Genomic DNA, 22,892 nt, shown 5'->3' with positions numbered 1-22,892 from the left:
GGCGCTGCTAATTATTGGATCAGAGATGAAGTGGCTTTTTTGCGCTTGCGCTGACGGCTCTTTGAAAACCGGCTGTTTGTATAAAAAAGGGAGACAAAAGGAAAAAGCAGAGCGGCCTAATTTTGGGTTCAGAGAGCCCCGTTGGGTCAAGAATCGATCAAGTGGAAAACCTTTGAGTCGTTGGGCCGACTTGTCACGTCAGCCCGGATTTTTCTGGAAGCGGAATAACGGGATCCTCCCAGTGAGGAAAAATACTGCTGCCTTTGATACAAACTGAAACATCTGAATCTAAAGCTCCACGCAACTTCAGCGTGTTAAAAAAAATGGCTGCCTGTGTTATGAGAGCTTTTCAAACACCCAGAGACCCCAGAAGCCATGAAATCTTATTAAGCCGAAGCATCTCATTAAGGTCCTGCTTCATCCAACCTGCTCTGCTTTACAAAGGCGACATATGCAGCCCATATGGACACCAAGCCTCCACCAGCAGCAAAACAACATAATCCAGCTCCTGTCATGACGAGACGCACCGAGCGCAGCTTTCTGACCTGCCAGTCTGCGTTTGACCAAGATCTGGTTCAATTCAACTAGACTGTGATCAGAATCAATACTCCCCTTGATCAGCCCTGAAACTGATCACTGAAACTCAGAAATTCAATCTTTTTTCTGATCAGTGAACTCACCGTACCTAAAAAATACCATGTAGGGCTGAAACGGTTAATCCTATTAATCGTGATGAATTGATTATTGAAATAATTCAAATAAATTAATAAATTCATTGTTACAGACTCAAAAAAAGACAATTTGCTGAAGAACAAGACTGACGGAGCAAGAATTAAGCAAAAACATTCACATTTTCTTCCCAAGTTTTGAAGCTTAAGACAGGTACCTGGTCCAGTACCTTTCTGCAGAGATAATTCGGTAAGCTAGCATGAATTATGCGCTTTGCAATGTTGCATTCACAGACAACTAAAACACATGCTTGAGAGTCAAATCAGGTCAAAACCTGTATGGTTCAGACATTTCATACACAGCAGAACAGAAAACACACACATGCAGGCATTCGACACCGTTTGGGTTAGCATAGAGCGCTACACAATGGCCATGGTGAGGTTATGGTGGACCTGTTTAGGATTAGTCTGCGAGCGCCAGCTCTCAAGTCAGTGTTTAACAGTTTAAAAAGGAAACTTGACAAATATTAACCAGACAGGGAGGGCATAGAGGTGGTCTTACCATATTCTCAGATGTACGCCGTTTTCATTCTCTGGCCTGTACCTGCAGAAAATTGCATCTTTTTTAACAGTTTGTTGTTTTTCTTAACGTAACTGGACGCTAACCGGCCCAGTGGACTTACACAGACCATGAAAATACTGACATTTAACCTAAGGTGTAATTCTCAGTGGATTACAGCTGCAGAGCTAAGAGGAGGGCTTGAAATGCGCAGATAAACAAGGTCAGCAGAGAGACATACTGTGGTGCAGAAAAATAGTGCAAAGCCCAGAATCTGTAAGTACTCCGAAGAAAAGGACAGACTAATCCCAAAGTAGGTGTAATATGTGGAGGCATAAAGAATGAATGGATTAGGGGATGCTCAGGGTACAAAAAAAAATAAAAACAAGTCGGGTCAGAACGCTGATGGGTGATGAATTTGGACCACGTTTGGCTCTACTTTCATTTGCATTTAGTCCCGTTTTTAATGGGAAATAATTATGCAGCAAAACATTGTAGCAGATTATTAATCCCAAACTCCTAAATGCAAAAACCACACAGAAGCTGCAGCAGCACTCACCGGTGGCCGTTTCCTGCATCTTCTCCCTCTTCCGCTTCTTCTTCTTCCCCTAAAAATATACAGAGGAACGCATAAAGTGTGGCTCCAGCACTCACGCTCACTAGACCACTCGGATATCCTGCTGCTGACTGCCATGTTCACTCATCCCCTGCTGGGCAGCCGAGCAGCGAAACCCCGGCCTCCGCACTCCACCGCAACCCGCGACCCTGAGAGGAACCCGGCAACCGAGTGTCGTCTGCTCTGCACAGCCTGACTCGCAGCAAAAACACTGAACCTTACCCGGGATCATCGGTCCAGTTTAGTGCAGAAATCAGTTTAAATGAGACCAAACTAACTTACAGGGAACTTCAGCAAGATATAGGAGCTGGTTTTAATTCCTTATTGTTGATTTTTAAAGAAAGTTCTAGTTCCACTGGCTCATTATGTCACTAATAACATGTTACATTTTTCCCTTGTTTTAAGTGAAATAATCTGCCAGTGGAACTAAAACTTTTTCATCAATATTAAAAATCTGACTTGCTGAAAAGCTACTTGTAAGTTAGTTTGGTCTTATTTCAACTCTACTAAGAGCGTTTTTAAAAGTGGAGCCTCAGAAAGTAAAAAATATATATATTAACCAGATTTTCAATTGCATATATTTATATCATTAATCTTATCTGGTACTTATTATAAAACTTAAGTTAAATTAACTCATTGAAATGTTATTTGTCGTGCTCGTCTTTCTGATAGCAGTGCTTCGATTGCAGTTTCCTGGACGATAGACCATCTATAAGAAGCTCAAACTGCTGATTCAGATTTTGGCCGATATAAAATTTTTGGTCGCCGATCGCCCAAAATTAAGAAAATCGGGCCGATTTGTCTGGAACACTCGTCCTTTCTGAATGGCTGCCAGTCAAATTTAAGCTGCTTTGCTCCTCAAGCTAGCGTAGCACCCTGACAGGAAAGGGGCAGAAGGAGCCGTCCAGCAGCCACACCGCAGTGGAAAACCCCAAGAATTCATGACCAGCTAAAACCAGAGGCAGCATTTATGCTAAACAAATTCAATAATTATAAAATTGTGAATGAAAGAGAAAAAAATGAAACCAAAAATACTTGGTAAACCTAGTTGTTCGCATATCTTTGTCAATATTCTGCTAATGTCAAAAGAAAACATTTTTTGCAATTACCGTTTCCACTAAAAAAATTAATTAAATTAAAATTATGTGTCAATAAGCTTGTTGTAAACAAGTAATGAGACGTATTCATAATTGAGCTGTGGCGCTAGCGCTCACCTATCAGCCAATCAGAGGAGACGTTGGCGTCTCATTCAGTAAGAAGCCCCGCCCACTGGGCGTGGCTACGTGTGCAGCGCTTTGGGGGTGATGTAGTCGCCAATTGGATTCATCTCGCTGGAATAATACATAACTTTTCATGAACTGTGATGACATGAGCTGCACCTTGACTGAAAACCCCAAAACAAACCAACATCCTCCTACTACTTCCTGTCGTCTTCTTTGTTGTGTCCGTCAGCACCAACATCTGGTTGTGGATCACATGACTCGTGTGATGCTAAAAACGTGTTTTGATATGCCTGAAAAACGTGTTTGTTTTTTTTTTACATGTTTCCATTGAACAAATTTATTTCAAGTTGCTCCATTTTATGGTTAATGGCAACGCAGCTGGTGTGTGTTTTTGCAGTGCATGTTAAACTGTTCTGTCTGCGTCTGACATCGTGAAGATGAGAAACAAAAAGAGCAATTAAAATATTCTCTAAAACTGGAGCAGTATCCTCTGCAGAGAGCAGCACTCTCCTTCCAGTAAGGACATGTGAGGATTTATAGCTTCAGCTAAATCCCCAAAGGGGGGGACTAAAGGTATAGATAGCAGAGAGGAGTCGTTCTACTCAAATATGAGAAGCACTTTGGTTTCCAGCTGCAAAGTCTGCTAATCCACTTATTCATGAGCTAATCTGCCTTCTGCCGCTGCGGCAGGCGGCGAGGAGGACAGACCGAGCGAGTGTGGGTGAAAGGAGGGATGAGAGAGGTGCAGCACGCCTGAACTGTGTGGGGTTTCCAGGCAAGACATGCTTCCAGTCAACAGCTGGTGATTCACGCAAAGAATGAGTCAGGCTCTTATCTCTCTGACGTGACTAACAGAAAGACGATCGACTTCTCCTAGGAAAGCTAGAGCAGCAGCTGATGCTGCGGCTGGGTCGCTCTCAGAGCAGCGGGTCGGCAGCGGAGCGGCGGCGGCACAAAGCAGGGGGCGCCGTCGATGTCCGAGGGGAGGCAGGTAAACACCACAAAGCACTTCGGTGGTGGAGTGAAGGTGAGTGCCGGAGCCACACTTTTAATAAAAGCTGGTGCTCTCTCTCAGAAAAAATATCACACGTCACATTCACACACACAAACACACACACGAGGACAGCTGTGGATACACACTCCTAAAGTGCTAAAGTTTGAAATCACATTTAAACTCTTTACTGTTTGACTCCAAGCTGTCTTTGGACTTGGGCAGCTTCTTACTCCAGCGTTCAGCACTCCATTTTTGAAGGAAGATTCCTTTTTGCTAAACCGCAAAACTTAGATAACTTTTCCTTTAGCATTTGTTGCTAACTTTGAAAACACTCAGCTAATTCAGCATATATTTCAACAGTTTGTATGAAACTACACACGTCTGGAATAACAGCGCATAACGTTCAGGTCAGTTAAATAGTTGCTAGAGGGTCGGAGTCTTTCAAGAGCATATACAATCTGAATTTAAGTTGTTAGCGCTTTAGCATTAGCTTCCATTAAATACCATGTCGATTTAGCGCTTTAGCATGAGCAGAACTAAATGATTGTTGTTAGAACCTCAGGATTAGCGCAACTAATTATTTAGTTAATATAATACACTTTATTTAAAAAGGGGCAATATGCAGCTCAAATATAAAACCCATTTGAGGCGCCAGAAGCTAATTTGCTGGTGCCCATCCCTGCTCCTTTTTATGTGCTCCACTTGTCTCAAAATGTTTAAAAAGCAGCGCAAGTCCACAGAAAGCTGTTAACAGACCTTCTCAAACCTTGGAGAGCTACTGACCAAGAAGGTTTGGCTGCCTGAAGACAACAAACTCCTCAATACTTCTGAACTGTTGTCGACAGGTGCAGGCGCAAAGCATACAGGTGTAAACACTCTGCTGAACACTTGAATGATGCAAACTCCAAAAAAACTGAAATACACATGCAACAGAATAACACCTAGTGGTCTGAAGGACCTGTGTTTTTGTGGAGCTATTTGCAGCATTGTCTTTTTGGTTGCAGCATTTTTCCATTTTTGTGTTTGTGCGTTTTGGAGTTTGCATCATTCATGAGTTTGCAGGCGTTTTGCTGCACATTTGTTCCTCTCGGCTACTGTACTTCTGAATAGGAGAATATTCTAAAAACCTCTGTACGTCCTAAACCTTCCTGATTGCGACGCATTCAGAAATACAATGCGCAGCTGGGGGGAGCAGAGGTGAACTCTGGCAGGAACAATCCGGCCTCCTCGGCTCGCTCCGACAGCTGCTTCTACATCTGAAGCTCTGCGCCGATGCGGCACATCAAAGACCAGCATCACCATTACAAGGCAATTTTCACTCTCAGTGGCAATAATAATCGCCGTGATCCTAACATCCATCTCTGTGTGGATGGCACCATAACAGTGTTATGAATTACACATTATGCAGAAACAAAGGCTCCGCAGACGGGCCCCATTAACACAGAGGAGGCTCCTGTGAATTAATGTGCGCCTTTAAAAGACTAAATCACACAACAGACATAGAAACAACATGAATGCAAGCACGCGCACCGCTGCCGGTCTGTTCTGTTGATACTTACATAGTTGTCTCGAGCGGACCAGCCAGGGTAGAGCTGCATGTGGAGCTGCCGTTCCTTGCGGGCTAACTCATAATACTTAGCTTGCTCTTCCCGAGATAAAGCATGCCACTGTTTCAGTACAAAGATTAGAGGGGGGGACAAATACAGAACAGTTAATTGATATACAGCTGAGTCTTCAGAGTTTGGTCAAAAGAATCCATTAATCGTCCAAATGTTGCTGCAGATTTGAAAAAAGAAAAAGAAAAAAATTAACAATAATGTGTGGTAAGTCTTAAAATGAATTAGTTTTTCTTATAACAGTTCTGCTCGTTTTAAACATTTTCACTGCAGATATAGACAAGTCTAGTCAAAAAGTCGATTTTTTTTCTAGAAATTCAGAAAATCAGAACAACCTGCCTTGGATCTCTCACTTTGCAATATATGTTTGGGAAAAGAAAGTCATTAATTCACAGAGCATCATCATACATGAACCCACCACATGATGGTTTTCACATTGGAAAAGTCTTGAGTTACTAATATTTTCCAAATGGCAGATTTAGGACGAATAGAAACCTTCTATTCAGATAAGAACTGAACATTTTGAAAGCGACCCAGGCCCCTTGGGTATCCGATTCAAATGTGACCTACCGTCCAGGTCGCTTTCATCTGACCAAAACGTCACTGATACTCGACAAATGTCACTATTCTGCGTCCTGATATGCGCAAACGGGAAGAAGAACAACAACCATGACGGACTATAATGAGGATTAAGTTGTTAATATGCTGCTCCAGCCGGACAACAACTTCAAATGTGTAAGCTAAGCTCCACCGTTAGCCTCCGTGTTTACTTCCGCAGACTTCTTCTTCTTCTTCTTCTTCTTCTTCTTCTTCTTCTCCTTCTTCTTCTTCTTCTTCTTCTTTTTATGGCGGTTGAACGCTGACGCTATTGCGCCCTCTACTGCGCATGCGGGACACGTTCAGGTCGTTTGCCCGTTCAGACTGCAGAACACATACAGGTCGCATTTATTTGGAAGTGTGAACGGCTACAGCCACGGCTAAAAAATCCGATTTGACAAAAAAAAATCGGAATTGGGTCACTTCAGGCTGCAGTGTGAACGCAGCCTGATTTACAATCACTTTTTATTCAAACTGCGTCGGCGAGCAATTATCATGTGATTCGAGCTGCTGGATCATTAGGGCTTTCTACGCGGATCCAGATTTTTCACATTTCCAACTGAGCCACCATCAAGGCTGATTTTATGGCGCACAATTTGACACAAGACTGAATCTACAGTAATTGGCTCAGGCAATCATTGCAAACTACAAAATCTCGTCGCACGCTGCGGTGATGCAGATGGAAGTCTTTGTAATTCCTGGGTCCTAAACTGTGATCTTTAGGCGATTTGAGTTGTAAAGAACAAAAAAGCATCAGCTGCAGAGAAAATGAGTGGGACGCGTGACGTACCCTTCGTCCCAGGATCTGATTGATGGCGGCGCTCTCCTTCAGCGTGCATTCGGCGACCACGTTCGCACGCATCTCTTTCATGTAGAGCATGAAGGCGTTTAGCGGCTTCTTGATGTGCGGCCTTTTCGGCTCCTGCTCCTTTCTCTGTTCGTGCTGGGACTTCCTGCAGACGCGGCGGACCGAGGTGAAGAAAATCAAAGAAAATGGTTGGAAAATGAGAGAATGAAAAGGAGCGGAGCGGCACAAGGAGGAAATTGCGGTGCCATGATGGCGACTGGTTTCTCCCGGCCAATGGTGGGGCAGCGTGAGAAGCGTTGCCACGCCATGGGCCCCTGCCTCTTTAATCATGTGCAGTTGCACACTCGCAGCCCTTCATGCGAAGAGATTACTTCATCATTAATGGCAACCAAACTTTGTCCACAGAACATTGGAAAGTACTTAAAACCAAATGCTGAAATCCCCCCAGTGAGCAAGCAGCGCTTTGCTCCCACTCTGACAAGTCTCATGGTACCAATGCGAATACCGTAAAACACATGTCAAACTCGAGGCCCAGGGGCCAAATCTGGTCCACCATAGCGGAAATTCACGTGTTTTTCCACACTAATGCATAACTGAGTTTATTTTATGCAAAAATGCCCAAACACATTGGGCTTAAGTGATGCTAACTCCCCCCTGCAGGTGGCAGTATTTCTTCTACTGCCTCAGCCTTACTCGATATCAAGATGCAGTCCGTTTTCTATACTGCGAGTAACAAAAAGATACTTTTAACGTCATGCTGTAGCGTAAAAATTACATCATTCCTTGCAAATATCTATAAATTGGCACCACAAAATCTGTGATTTTGATTGTAAAAAAAGGGAAAAAAATCAAAAACAATCACAATCTTGGTGGATCCAATCAATGTGAATGGATGTTCAGTATTATTTAGTGTAAATAATACTGTTTGTTAATGGATTTTATCAAAACCTTTTAGCACAAAAGGCCCTTTGAGAACATTTATAATGGCCCAAACAAAATTAAAACGAGTTTGACACGGCTGCTGTAGACAAAGAAACCCAGCCGTCTTACATGTGCATGATGTCACTTTCATGTGGCGGCTCCTGTTTGACCTGCGGGTTGACGATGGCTGGATGAGGGATGCCTGTTGCGTGAGGGCCTGGGGGGCCGGGCACCATGTGGTGAGAGAACCTGCAGGAAGAAATTAACCAAACACACATTTTACTTTTAGTTTATTAGACCATCTGAAATTCTGGCTACAAATTTAAAACATTTTGAATTTTAAGGATTGTTTGGTATTCTTATAGCATATAACTATATACTAAAGCTAAATGAGCAGAACAAAAAGAATACTTGCTGATGGCTAATAGCAGAGCTAATTTTTCATTTGAAAACGTTTAGCGCAGTTAGCTTCCTCTGTTTTTACGGATAAATTCTAATTTACTTCTTTATTTTGTAAACTTTCAGTTGAATAATGTTCAACTTCTGTGTTGAATTTTGGCTATTGACTATTAAGAACTCAAGTAGTTAGACGTTTATATTTATGCTCTTATTTTGAAGTGAACGTACTTCCCCTCGCGACCTATCGTTTTTTTTCCTCCCAATAACTTTATTTAAAACAAGAAACCTACAGGAACAAAATAACGCAGAGAGCAAAATATAGACGTAAGTAAATATCTCAGCGCTTTTACAACTTGTAAATTATGTCCAAATTAAATTGGTGCTGGAGGGTTTCAGTCTTTCAATGGCAGATAAAATTTGAATACAGGTTAGCATCCTAGCATTAACTTTCGATAAATAGCAACAGAGTTAGCGATACGCAACAACTGAAACCATGGAAACTTTCCAAAAAATAAAGAAATCTGACACTGTAGAGGGCGATACATTATGTTGCGGCAAATATTGCGTCTTTGACACATGGTGGATAGCAACATGTTTGAAATTAGCAAATTAGCATTTTGCTTTTGGCTACCTAGCATTGATGAAAAAGTACTAGATAATTTCACTCATAACAAGACATTTTCCCCATGTGAAATAATCTTTCAGTACTTGTTCATCAATAATGAGGAATTATTGACTTAAACAAGCTCCTAAAGCTACTTGCAAGGTAGTTTTGTCTTATTTTAAGAGTATCCAGATATTTGGACTATAAACTAAACAAAAATACTTTGGAACCACAACACAAAAACACAAAATCTTAATGGGAGCCAAGCAGTGGTTGCAGAAATGTGACCATGGTTTAAAAATCCTTTAATGGTTTAAGAACGTTGGCAAAATTGGTTTTCGTCTTCAGAAGTGACACTAAATGTAAAATGGAGCCAAAAGCTGGAGGTAATCAGATTTTCAGGGAAGAGAGGATGAATGACTGGTTTAACACATTTGTGTGCTGCTTTCCACATGGCTTCACTCAGCCTGACACGAACTGAAAAAAGATGGAAGAAACAGAGCAAAACAAAAACAAAAAGGAGGCTGGAAACGTATTTCTCAATCACAGAGCGAGTGTTGAAGAGACGAGTGCTTCAGAAGCTTTGATGGAGGTTAAGGAGATGCAGCAGCAGGGGGGGAGCTGGATGTGCGGTGCGGTCGGAGCCACAGCAGCGCTGCAGAACCAGCCAGACGCAGACCTCCCTGCTGCAGCTGCAGATCGGCTCTGCTCACCAGAGTCAGCGGCTGCTCTGCGTCAGCATTAATCACCCAGAACCGCCGTGTGTGACTCACCATCCCAGAGGGGGCGTGATCTGTCCCACTCCTCCAGGAGACAGGGAGTAGAAGTTGGGCATGTCTGGTCCAGGATGATGCCTGGGCATCCCTGCAAACAGAAACCGTGTTCAGATACAGAGCAAACAGTCATAGAAAAGGTCAAGTCAAGTCTATTCAAGGCGCTTCACACCTTAAAAACATAATATAGTCACGAAAACAAATAGAAAACATTTTGTCTAATGTCATCATCAAAACAATCAAATATGTTGATCAATGTTCCAGTTACTACCAATCAAAGGCAGATCTAAACTTCTAGCCTTCCTTTAGAGGAACTCAGTGTTTCGGTTGTTTTGCAGTTTTCTGGAAGTTTGTTCCAGATTTGTGGTGCATAGAAGCTGAATGCTGCTTCTCCATGTTTGGACCTGATTGGTCTGGAAGGTCGATACAACAACTGCAGATCTTTAACGTATTGTGGTGCTAAGCAGTAACAGCAGTATTTCAAAGTCTACTCTCTCAGTAGAACCGGGGTGATGTGCTCCATCTTCCTGGTTTTAGTCAGAACCGCAGCAGCAGCGTTCTGGATCGGATTGATTTTTTTAGGCAGGCCTGTGAAGACACTGTGGGTCTAAAGCAGGGGTGTCAAACTCCAGTCCTCGAGGGCCGGTGTCCTGCAACTTTTCGAAGTGCCTCTGCTGCACCACACCTGAATAGAATAATTAGGTCATTAGCAAGGCTCTGGAGAACTGAGGAGGTAATTAAGCCATTTGATTCAGGTGTTTTGTACCTGTGGCACATCTAAAAACTGCAGGACAGCGGCCCTTCAGGACTGGAGTTTGACACCCCTGGTCTAAAGATAAACACATGGATGAGTTTCTCTAGATCTTGAGGCTTTAGTCCTTTAATCCTGGAAATGCTCTTCAGATGATAGAAGGCCGACTTTGCAACCGTCTTTATGTGGTTTGGGAGGTTCAGGTCAGATTTAAGCCTCTTCTCTAGTTTCCAGTTGTAATAACTGAAGCTGTGCTTTGACTCTAGATTGTTCCTCCTTGGGTCCAAAGAAAAAAAACTTCAGTTTTGCTTCTGATCATCTGGAGAAAGTTATGACACCAGAACACATTCCATTATTCCAAGCATCATTTCAAAACACGAAATGGTGACTTCAAAATCTAGAGCTGTAACATCTGCATAGTTACGATAAATAATCTTATTTTCTGCTATAAACTGAGCCAGTGGGAGCATGTAGATATTAAATAAGAGGGGTCCCAGGATTAAGCCTTGAGGAACCCCACATGTGATTTATGACTGTTCCTACTGAAACAAAGAAGTCCCTCTCCTTTAGTCAGACTCAAACCAGTCCAGTACTGGGACTGGAGAGTCTGATCCAGTTCTCAAGGTAAAATAACGAGCCAAATCTTTCCAGCTTGGTCTTGGAGAGCCTGGGAGCTCGTTTTATTTTAGAGACTCTTCCAATCCAACAACAATGTTCTTTAAAGTCCTGGACTTTAACTTTACTCAGGTTTCACTGAGACTCACACTGAGTGTGTTTTAAACAGTGGAAGGTTCTTACAGTTAGGGTCTGAAAATGACTTCTGACCTCACGTTACTGATCCGGACAGAAAGGATGTGTGTGTGCAGAGCCGGATCCCTTTCAGTGTTTCTGATTCCTTAAGCTGGATAGCTGAAGCTTTTTCCCTGCTAAGCTCTTCAATCTGCAGCTCCTACCGAGCTTCAAGGTCAAGAGGTTTATTTTAGTGACACAACGTAGTAAAAACAGAACGGCAGGAGGACAAACATCTGCTTTCCTTCCTGCTCCTTTCAGCCCATCCCTCACTTCATTACGTCCCCCCCCCCCAAGCAGCCAGACTTACCTTAAACCTTTAATAAACATTTCTCCAGGTTTTCAGAGAAATCTGGACTTTGGCTGCTTGTCATTTGATGGGTTTTTGTATTTTTAATTATTATTGTTGACATTTATATTTTGGATATCTGCTTGAAATCCTGTTTTATGTCAGAAATTTTTATTTTTTGTTTTATTTAGAAAGATTCCACAACATGCAAAACGTATTCCAACCTTAGCCCTTCGAAAGTTTTCATATTTTCTCATGTAACAAGATCAAACGTCAAAATATTTCATGTGCAGTATTTTCCCAGACCATAAAAGTAAAATTTGCATTAGTCAAAAAATGCATCATGTAGAGGAAAAAACCTATACAAGACGCTCTGTGTCATACCGCATTTAGAAATGGCTAAATCTAGTATGATAAGATCCCGTGACACGTTTTGTTCAGTTGCTTTTCAGTGAACTTGAGGAAATGTCGACTTTGGCCTGGAAGCTCAGCAGTTTCTGTCGCATCGATATCCGAGCTCTAAATCAGGTTGATCAGGATCGACCCTAAAATCGGACTCTTTTTAAGTAGGAGCGTTCGGGCTCTTCTTCAGAGGTTTTTGTGTTGTTTCCTTCCTTCAGTGGTTCTTGCTGCCACCACAAACGAGGAGAGGAACAGGTTGCTCAAAGGGCTCTGATCGTTTGTGCAGTGCATAAGAGAACCACAGCAGCTGAAAATGCTATAAATTATGCAATTATTGGTTCCTAATCGAACAAAAACTACTGGACAACCTGGTGGGGAAACAGCCTGAGGATATGTGTGAATGTGGGCTCAGCTGTGCAGGAGGTTTTCCACAATCATGTTTAGTTGAACTGGAGATAAAGTCATATGGACCCAAATCAGCTCCAGATTTGTATTCATTTTATTTTCTGCTTTTATGAAGGGTCAGTTTTGGTCTGATTTGTGTGAAAACATTCATGTACCCAACATTTTTGAATAAACTCAATTATTCATGAAACCTGTTGATTGATTTTGTATGAATTTGAGAGATTGAAAATTTACACAAAACCTCTGCAGCCCTCAAGAAAGAAAAGCTTCATATACTAATTTATGTTTGCCAATCAGGTTATTCCTGAATTCAGCTAGCAACACTGGGTTTTATTCAGGGGTAACAGAGTAAAAGGTGGAAGGGGAATCCAGACTTTTTACTTTTATATGCATTTTGCAGTCATGTACTGCTTTAGACATCGATAGATCAACGCAAAGAGAAACTGAAAGATCTTCAGGATATCTGGAGAGCGAGAAGACAACATGGAAGGAAGCCTGGCGACTTGGATGGAAAATAAATTATTATTAAATTACTTATTAAAATTACGGGAAGCCTTTTGCAGAGTGCAATCCAGTGACATGAAAGGGAAGAAAAGGTCAGATGCCTTTCCTCCTCTATCATTCCCAGCCAAGGTCTGCAGAGGCCTACATCCTCTTCCTCAGAGAGGAAGGCCGAGTGGGAGGCTCCCATCTGCAGAGCCGTGGCTAATCTGCTACCTCACACTCCTCTGAGCGCTAGCCTCGTCCCTCTCACCTGCAGAAAACCTTTGTTTTCCTCTCGTTGCCACTGAAATCCAGCAGACATTCCCATCGGAAGCCGCCGATCCGTCTAATTCTGGTCCCCGTCTTCATTTCTTTAATTCAACATGCTTCTCCTCTGCCCCCTCCCTCCGCTCGACCTTCCATCCCACGCAGCAGCATATTAGAGCTCATAATGAGAAAATCCATGATTGTTTTTCATAATTAACGAGCAGATCAAAGTCTGAGCCCTCTGAAGGAAGCAGAGCAGCTATTGGTCGATTCGAGAGGGAGAGAAAGAGCAAGAGGGACAGCTAAAAAAAAATGTAAAAAGAGGGAGATTTGGTTTTAAGCATCCTCAGCTCCACCGATACACATGAATACGCCTGGGGAAATAATTTACAGCTAATTCTGCAGCCAGATTGCTTGGACGTGGATTTCTGTTGGGCTGTGAGAGCACAGATCAAATGCAGGGAAAAAAAAAAAACGGCCCTCTGGGGATTTTCGTCCTCTCTTTATTGTCAGGAATTGATGTGAAAAGTAGAAACATTTTCTCTGAAATCTAGTTTTTTCTTTATTTGTTTCCTGTTTGTTCTTTCATGCTTCGACATCACAGCGCATGCTGGCAGACGCGAGGCGTATGTGGAGCACAGCTTCCTCACATCTCCGCTCCGCAGCGTTATTTATAGCCGTCCCGTCTTCATCATCTTCATCATCGCAGGAGAAGAAAGCGAAAAGGTGGAGGAGAAAACGCCATTTTTTTTCTTCCCTCAGCATCATGGAGAAGCTGCCAAGGCCTCCAGCTGTGCGGGCCGTGCCGCCTCGTCCAAACTGTCAGAGCTGCAGCTTGATCTTATTCCTGTGAGCCGAACTGAGCCGAGCCGAGCCGAGGGAGCGGCCGGCCGGCCGACGGGCGGCTTCAAACCAGATCCCACTTCACCGTGACACCTTCGGGTCGGCGCGTCTCTACTGATTCCTGACAGCAGTGACAGTCAGAAGAAGAAGAAAAACACTCAAGCGTTGCATAAGTTAAATAAAAATTGGGTTCAACAATGTGCCGCTGCAGTATTTTTAGCTAGCGCTTTATTTTCTTCCAGAGCTTGAAGTCTTTCATCAAAGGCTCCTCGTTTGTCATCAGACGGCGACTTGGGTTTATTTTAAGGCCTGAGCAAACTGAGAACTCTTTTAGCTGTTTTACAAATTTATAATTGCATGACAAGTCGCCTATCGTCTTGTTTTAATCTCCATATATTGTAAATATGTTTAACACAGTGATGAGTGAATCGGTTGGGCCTAAGCTACTCTGTTCTGCCATCCTGTTTACCTGCCTCTTATATTTTAATCCTACATGTTTGGACCTTTAGGTTGTTTCACACCTGGCTTCTCCAACTGATGACAATAAAATGCATCATCGTTACATTTTCAGCCGGTTCGGTTCTCTTTCCCACTGAACTGTGTTAAACAAACCAAACTAACTGAAAAACCGCTCAGCACAGGGGAACAAGCACTGAGCCCCCTCACCTGTGGGGGCGCTGCGACAAGAACTAGGGAAGGAAATGACGCAGAAACCTCCAAAGAAGACACTGAGAGCAACTTCCTTCTTCACAAAATGTAAACAAAAAATGGAGCTATATCATATTTTAGCAGTGGGAGGATTTGTCTTTGGTACAAGACCATGATCCATGTCTAGCTAGTGCCAGACTAGCGCATTTGTTTTGGTTGTATTTACCCAGAATGCCCTGCACAGTACTCCGCTTCCTGCTTTTGAGGCGGTCTCCGGTCCACTTGCATCCACATTTCTATTTGAACCGCATCAGAATATAGTTCAGCTAAACCCATATCGAGGTTTGTAGGTGGACCAGAGTTTGCCATTTCAGTTTGAGTACGCATTCACTCATCCCCAAATGGACCGGACATTCTAGACAAATGACCTGGAGTTCGATTAGCGTGTTTTCACACCTGATACTTTGGTAAATTCAGTTCCACTGGGTTCCAAAGTTGCAACATTTGTTACATTTTCATCTGCTGTGGCTGTTTGTGTCACTGCGCTGAGTCAACCCAATCAAACCCGCTGAGCAACCTGTTCCCCTCCTCGCCTCTGGGGGCGCTGCACCAAGAACCTCTGAAGGAAACAACATAGTTTTGGTGGGCACTGCTAGCTCATTAGCTGGAAATGATACATGAAGAGACGGACGATATCAGGCCAACAGGTCCTGCTGTTTATTATCTTGGCGCAGCACTGCTAGCTCAGTTTCAAAATAAACTGAATTGGATGCATATTATTTGGTGTTTGAACTTTTTAAAACTGTTTTTGAAGAGAGTTTCAAGTATTTCCTGGTTCTTGTGGTCCAGAACCCTTGGAATACTAGGGGTTCTCTACACAGAAGCAAGGAAAATGTGTGCAGCATCAGGTGGGGGAGGGGCAGCACTGTGGTGCTCTGTAAGACTTCCTCTGCCGACTCTGCTCCCTCATCAGAAACACTTTAAACGATGAGAGAAACTTTTAGAGACCTCAGTAAAAGTTTCACCGCCCCATGACTACAATTAAGTCTTAAACTGAACTGCAGCCCGTTTAACGTTCCTCCCGTCACTTTTAAATGTCAAACAAATAAAAAAATGCTGAACATGTTCATCACCGTCCTGCTGCTGTCAGCTTGTCTCTCTACCTTGTTTGTTGCCTCCATCCTGGGGGTGATGGCCGGAGTGGGACCCCGGGGCGAAGTGCTCGTCGCTGTACGTGATGAGCGGCGTGAGCGGGTGGACGGCGTGGGACGGCTGGACCACCGGGACTTTGTTGGACTGAGGAGACAAAAAGCAGGACGTGAAAACCATTAGACTCATCTGCTTTACGTTATTTGCAACATGACTCAGTTTGCCGCTGCGTGACGCACGGATAACGCAACGCAGCTGCGGGTTCCGGCCTCTAAAGTTTTGTTCAGGAAGACGAAATAATTTAGTGAATTTCTCGTTTTGCAGCCTGGGAGCTCCAAACTTTGTTTAGCCTAGGTCAGCGGGACTGAAACCCCGACTCCCTGGAGGGAGGCCGGGAAAACAAGTCAAAGGATGCAAACGGGAGGAGCGCAAAGAAGCAGCGTGTTCGGCGGAGCGCAGAGGAGAGGGAGAGAAATCAGAGAGTTGCAAGGTAGAGCTGGAGCAGAGGTCTGAGGCTGCAGATCAAAGGCAGTCATTAGCTGGTGAATAAGGGGAGTTCATTACAGAGCCAGAGCCAGAGCCGGGGGATGAGGGAGGAGGAAGAGGAGGGCGGGGGACTGACGAGGAGAGAAAGCAGAAAATATCTGCAGCAGCTTTTAGGAGACGGGTGATCACGCAAACGGCGGCCTGACTGTAAACCTTCATCCCCAGCTGACTCACAGAGACGACCTCAGAGGGAAACCGGTCCAAAACCGGCCCGACCCACACCGGCTAACCGCTTCATCTGCAGCGCACACATGGAAACACTCAGCCATGCTAAATCTACTGTTCGCCATCTGAGCCGAGCTGCAGTCCAAACCTCCACAGGAAGTACGGCTAAATGCGGGACACGTTGGGGCGCGCCTGGACGAGACGCGGCGTCCACCGCACCGCTTCGGTTTTATCAACACCGCACTTCCAGACGGTACTATCGAGATGAAGAACCGACACCTTTTCCGGTCTTTAAACACAACATGGATGAACTTTGATGCACTTTCTGATTTTAATAAAAGAAATCATACCGAGGTTAGAGGCAGACTGCGCTTTAAATGGAAACGTTGCTATGCTAAGGGTGTGCTATGTGATTGGGAAAAACGATACCGATACATGAAGAGATGGCGGCTACAGCATGAATCAGTCCAACAGGCCCTGCTGTTTATCACCTCAGTGCCGTGGTGGGCAGCTAGCTGTGCTAACCATAAAGCACTAATCATGAACATTAGCTCTGCTAACGCTAAAGAGCTATTTCAACATGACATTTAACAGAAGCTAATGCTAAAGTACTTAAACAACACGGTATTTAGTGGAAGCTAATGCTAAAGCGTTAACTTCAGTTCATGTTATGCCTGCCCTTGAAAAACTACAACCCTCGAGAAACAATTTAATTTTGACATAATTACATTTTCTATAGTCCTCTTATATTGAAATGAAATTATTGTTGAAAAAAAGAACAAAAGAAGAGGAAATGGAGTCTCTGCCAACTTCAAACTAAGAGCATGACTATAAATATTTAACTATTTGAATAATTATTTAGTCGATAATCAAGCGCTAAACGTAAATTTGCTTCACTGTTAGCGTGTTAGCTGACGAGTGGCCAGCACTTTATGTAACAAAGATCATTTTTCTCACTTTTTCACTGGACCATCTTTTGAACTGCAAGTAAAAATATGTGCTTCTGTTTATTCAGGAAGCCAGTTAACCAGCTAAACATCGTCTTACATGCGCTAAATGTTTTTAAAATAAGCAAAAGCGCTAAACAAAAACTTAGCTCTGCTGTTAGCGCTTTAGCAGAAGTGTTCCCACCACCGTCTCTGTGTATTTTGGGGTTTTTACAATTTACTGACCCTTTAAATAAAGTAATTCTCTTAAAGAGACGATATAGCAAACTGCTTTTATTGTTGTCTAATGACTTGTGTGCTAAAGTGACATTCCTGCAGTGCCAAGCAGTGACTGGTTCCCTCATCACACACACACACTTCATAAAACSTCTCCAACACGGGATGCCTGGAATGTCTGAGTTTCTGCGAGCCTCTCTCAGGCTGGCACCAGCTTCGGTTTAAGGCCCCCCTCCCCTTCCCATCACCCTTTGGGAACGTCCTAACCATGAAACGAAAGCGTCCCCGACCACACGAGGCATCATTTACCCCGGCTCCCTAATCAGGCCGAGGCTCCAATCCCTTCTGCCAATTTAGCTCCTCGTCTTTCCAGCTCGGCTTTAAGCCTCGCGGCGCTCCATCAAACACGGGACGCAGTGGACTCTCTGATGTGTGGCCTGTTTCAGGGAAAACAAAAACTACCAGCACTGAGCTTCAGCTCAGGTGAAACAGCTTCTTTGACCTCCAGTCACAAAGGGTCAAAGGTGACGGGATAATCCAGGAAGGTGGGAGTGTTTCTTTGGAGACACTCCTCTTAATGAGGCTGTTAAACCTGAAGGGAGGGACTAACCAGGCCAAAGGGAGCAGGACATGCCCACACTGGAGGCTAAATTACAGCTTTCTCGCCCGTATTATTTTAATCCTCTCCACTCCCATTTGTTCTCCTGTGGGAATGAGATAAGAACCTGAAAGTCTCTCAACTTGTAGAGGAGAAAAAGCTCCTGGAAGTGACCAACTCTGGAGGAGCAGCTCCTCAGCTTCTCCCAGTTCCAGCTGTCAAATCCCATTTTTCATCAAGTTCCCAATAAACAGCTTCCATTCAGGGAGAAAGAAAGGCAAATCCACCATGGAAGAGCTGCAGACCTGTGACCAATACAGAATAAACGGCTTTTTGGCTGAACGACACCAACATTTCCTTATAGAGGAAAGAAGAGTCATCGATAACGGGACAGTTTAAGATAAATAATCCAAAGACGGGGAGCGTTGGTTCTTTAGAGTTCAGGAACAACAGCCTGGCATTGATCAAGGAGCAAAGACGAGATTGTTTTCGACTTCGTCCTGCGTTTTTTCCAACGGGATGGGAAGCAGGAGCGCTCTGGACCCTGAATCGGATCGATTCCTGGGACAATCGGGACCGTGGAGGTAGAATCCTAAAACGTTCTAATGGAAACCGTGTTTCCTTTAGAGCTGCTCAATATGGCTGGAAAACGTATCACGATACAAAGGTTTCATATCAGTCAATATTGATATTTATTGATTAGTTTTAATGTTTAAATATCTGAAATACTGTCAAACTGGTGGCGTGACCTTTCCCCTCTTGCTAGAGGTGAGGTGGAAACATTTGTCGAATAAGTTCTGATGCTGCAAACTTTACCTCACAGTGCTAATCATCGTTTCTGCTGTTAGACTCATTTCTTTCTCTACGTCTCCATCACATCGCCAACACCAGGTAATAAGACAAAACAATTACAACTTTCTGAAAACCTCTCTCCATATTTCCCTTCTAGTTTGGAACTTCTTACTTCCTGCCTGTTACAGCTGTGCGTACCGCCAACACGGACTACATTACGCCAGCCTGCTTGATTCAACCCAAACCTTTAGAGGCATAATTTACATTTTCTGTTTTGCTACATTTCAAAAGTTTTATCTAAAATCACATGACAGTTGGATGAAAACTCTACACCTGTTGCCTCCTTTTGGAAAGTTCAGACATTTCCCACTGGCAGGGACTTCAGGACAGTCGCAGAATTTCCCTTTTTTCTGGGAATGCCATGGGATTCCCAAACAGGAACCGGAGAGTTTCTCCAGACAGCCTTACGCCAAAAGTTTTCTCTTTGGACTTCCTGTCTCACCAACTTGGCTTTGGGTGTAGGTAGACAGAGTTCCCTCCTAAGGACTACTGTCGCCTTATTGTATTATTTTGGTTACCATCAATGAAAAGATACAGAAAAATATCAACCTGGAAGTGTTTCTGTAGCAACACACATCAGCTTCCTGAATGTGCCTCTGATATTTCAAAATAAACTAAAATTATGAACAGAAATGGAAAAAACTGGTTTGAAATGCAAACTAATTAAAGACACTGAGTTTGTTTGAACTGTGATCCCGTCTCGTTCCCACCGGAACGACTCCAAAAGCTCCAGTGGAGGGCAGCCATACTGGAAGTCTTTCCGTTTCGATGGACAAATAATAGGCTTACACTGCAAAAACACGAAATCTACCAAACTATTTTTGTCTAGTGTCTACTGCAAATATCTTAGTCCACTTTAAATAAGACAAGACTAACCGAAAAGCTACTTTTTACAATATGTGAGCTTGTTTTGTCCCATTCCTTAATATTGCTGAAAATATACCAGTAATACTGGAAGACTTTTTATTAGAACTGTGGAACTAGAACTGTTTCAACATGAAGGAATTATTGACTTGAAACAAGATCCTACATCTTGATGAAAAGTTACTTCTAAGTTAGTTTTATCTTATTTTAAGTGTGCTTAGATATTTGCACTAGAAACTAAACCAAAAATACTTGGTAAGATTTACCGTTTTTGCAGTGTGGGACTTTTTCTTTGCTTAGGAAGAGCAGAAGAAGGGAGACGGAGAAGACTGATCATATCCAGGCTTGGCTGGGCCTTCAGATGTGGTTTCAGGTGAAATTTATTGTCTGGAACCGGCGCTGGCAGGAAGCCCTGGGTGGACAGAGGCTGTGGGCGTTTATTTGGTCCCTTTAAAGGCGGGTGATCATGAGAAATACGTCACACCAGAACCATCCACCCCTCCTAAATGTTGCCTTCTGAACCATCCCTCTCCTTCTTCCGCCTCACAGCGCAGCTTTTGTACTCCACTCAATTATAGCACTTCTGCAGAGTGGAGTGGGGGGAAAAAAGGCGAAAGCGGGAATTTTATAATAATCACTTCCCACTTCTGTAATTTATATGCAATGAGGACTCTTGGAGCCGGCGGCTACAATCAAGAGAGTAGAAACGGTGTGAGGTGTTTCACAAACAGCTGGGGAGTCGGCAGCTCGAGTGGCGGCGGTGGGTTCCCATGCCGCTAAATCTGCCCTCTAAAAGAAACCCTTCTCACCCGAAACACATCCAGGCGACTCCCCGAAATCCTACAGGACAAAGATGCGCTGCAAACCCAGCGTGGGATGTGAACAGATGAGGCAAGCAGCTGAAATGGTTTGCTGTGAGATATAATTCACACTCGGGGTTGCCAGATCTGACTGACAGTTTCCAGTGAAACCAACTCAACTCCAAAAGAAACAGAACAAATCTCAACCTCTAATGAAACCCGTGTTGGGAGCGGCAGATACCGTCAACTAAATATCCGGAAATTTCTCACATGCCCACAACGCTGGAGGACAAAAAGGCGATTCATTCACTTGCCATCAAAAGGCAACGAAATGAAACCTGGAGATGCAGGTATTATTAATTTAGTGCCACAACAAAGTGAAAATACAGAAAAACTGCACTCTTCAGACCTGTTGCCGTAGCAACTGACTGACAACAGCTCCACTAGAGTTATCAGGATTCAACACCAAAAAACACGCAAACGTTTCCCACACGAAGACCAGAAGATTCAGTCTGTCACAGTTTCATGATTTCAGGTTTGATGTTTATTTTGTGATTATTAAGAAGTGACCGTCTGAATGCAGCAGAGGTTGATTAGATCATTTAAAACATCTGACCTGTCAGAAAGTTCATGTGTGGTTCGCCTTTTTTATTTTCACTGAACCAAAACGCACCAAATTCCACAACACGTCTACATGTTAATGTTAACAAGGTCAAGCCAGCATAGAATTAAAAATAAGAAATAATTCTGCAGAAAAAGACTGAAAACAGGGAAGGAATCACTGCCCAGATCCAAACGACTCCTGGCATCCAAAACATAATTTCTACCCAAATTTTAACTTTATTTAATGGGAAAAACTCCTCACAGATGCACAGATAGACATCCTGTTACTTGAATACTTGTGTTGACTCTTGTGTTGTTATTCCAATAAAAAAGCAACCCAATAAAGTTGGGGTTTTTATTAGGGCCAACGTAGGTAGGAATAAAAGAGTAAATTTCCACCAAAACCTCAGAAATGTTGAGATTAATCTTAGAAATCTTCTAAAATTTGAAAATGTTTGGCTTTTGAACATTCCAAGTTTTTTCTAGAAATTTTTTTACTTTAATCTCAAAATATTTTAGATTTTTGTAGCAAATTTTAAACTTTTTAAACTCAGAAATGTCCACGTTTTGTCTAGAAAATTTCTGAGATCAATCTCAAAATTTCTGAGTGATTTGGCAGAAACGAACTCCTCCTTTCTTCCTTTACAATGGCCCTAATAAGGCACTGCAGTTTGTTCCAGCCCAACATGTTCAAAAGCATCCCAATTGGGCGGAAACCCACCCAACCTGGCAACACGGTTTCCACTTGAGGAGAACCTTTTCAGGGTGACATCAGAGCGCCCACTCCCTTCTCCAGACCATTTATTTCCACAGACAATAGACTCAAAGCATCCATAAATGCTAAATGTTTGCGTATGAAGCAAAGGGTGTGCCGGCTGCTGGATTCCTACAGTCATCCCAGGACCAGGTGTGTTTGTGTCCAACAAAAGAGAGCAAACATCGTCCTGCAGTAGCGTCTCTTTTGGAGACCAACCTGCAGAAGCCTAAATAAATAACCAATTACCATCCGCAGAGCCGCTTGAACTCCGCCGGCTTCGAGTGAGGCTCTAAGAACGAAATATTTCTCCAGCAGGATTGCCCCTTGGCCAGGGGGCTTAATGTAACCAAACCCAATTAATGAGGAAGAAAGCCAGGCTGCCAGCAAGCGAGGCGGCACCAGGAGCCCAGGGTAATGAAGCTAACCGTGGGGACAGCAGCAGCAGGAAAAGCCTGCCCTGGAGACGAATATCCATCTGTTATGAGTCCCAATCTTTCCCTCTGCCCCCCTTTCACTCCAATCAAAATCCCCTTCATGCTAATCAGAGCTCAACAGTAGAAAGGAAGCGTTTAAGGCGACAGTCGGTTGATAGAAATGACCAGAGCTCTGTTTGAGTTCGGTTTGGAGAAGCAAAAACTAACATCTTCAATGACAAGTTTCAATTTAAATCTCAGAAAAAAAGAAAGAAAAAAAAACCCAGAATGTGTTCATGTTGCATGAATCAGAAACCAGGTAGCTAA

General features: G+C 43.3%; 1 protein-coding gene and 1 long non-coding RNA gene across 5 annotated transcripts in view; one reads left to right on the top strand and one right to left on the bottom strand.

The window, feature by feature from the left end:
• Positions 1–22,892, bottom strand: part of lef1 (lymphoid enhancer-binding factor 1) — a 64,719-nt gene that overhangs the window by 13,704 nt on the left and 28,123 nt on the right. The window contains exons 4-10 of one of the 4 annotated variants that reach the window (XM_008422603.2): positions 15,819–15,951; positions 9,779–9,869; positions 8,132–8,251; positions 7,064–7,226; positions 5,620–5,727; positions 1,787–1,829; positions 1,231–1,272 (exon numbers count right to left, since the gene is read on the bottom strand). In XM_008422603.2, coding sequence (XP_008420825.1) covers positions 1,238–1,272; positions 1,787–1,829; positions 5,620–5,727; positions 7,064–7,226; positions 8,132–8,251; positions 9,779–9,869; positions 15,819–15,951 — 693 coding nt within the window. In that variant the 3' untranslated portion in view covers positions 1,231–1,237. Of the gene's footprint in view, positions 1–1,230; positions 1,273–1,786; positions 1,836–5,619; positions 5,728–7,063; positions 7,227–8,131; positions 8,252–9,778; positions 9,870–15,818; positions 15,952–22,892 lie in introns of all 4 variants that reach the window. The other 3 variants (XM_008422596.2, XM_008422581.2, XM_008422589.2) reach the window with 3 other exon arrangements.
• On the top strand, positions 8,576–14,207 carry LOC103472745 (uncharacterized). Its single transcript, XR_534920.2, has 2 exons — positions 8,576–8,725; positions 13,769–14,207. It is a non-coding gene; the product is annotated as an uncharacterized LOC103472745 (long non-coding RNA).

This window comes from Poecilia reticulata, linkage group LG1, assembly GCF_000633615.1.
Source record: "Poecilia reticulata strain Guanapo linkage group LG1, Guppy_female_1.0+MT, whole genome shotgun sequence".
Lineage (NCBI taxonomy): Eukaryota > Metazoa > Chordata > Actinopteri > Cyprinodontiformes > Poeciliidae > Poecilia > Poecilia reticulata.
The sequence above is the reverse complement of the archived record's forward strand: the minus strand, read 5'-3'. Positions and strand labels throughout refer to the sequence as shown.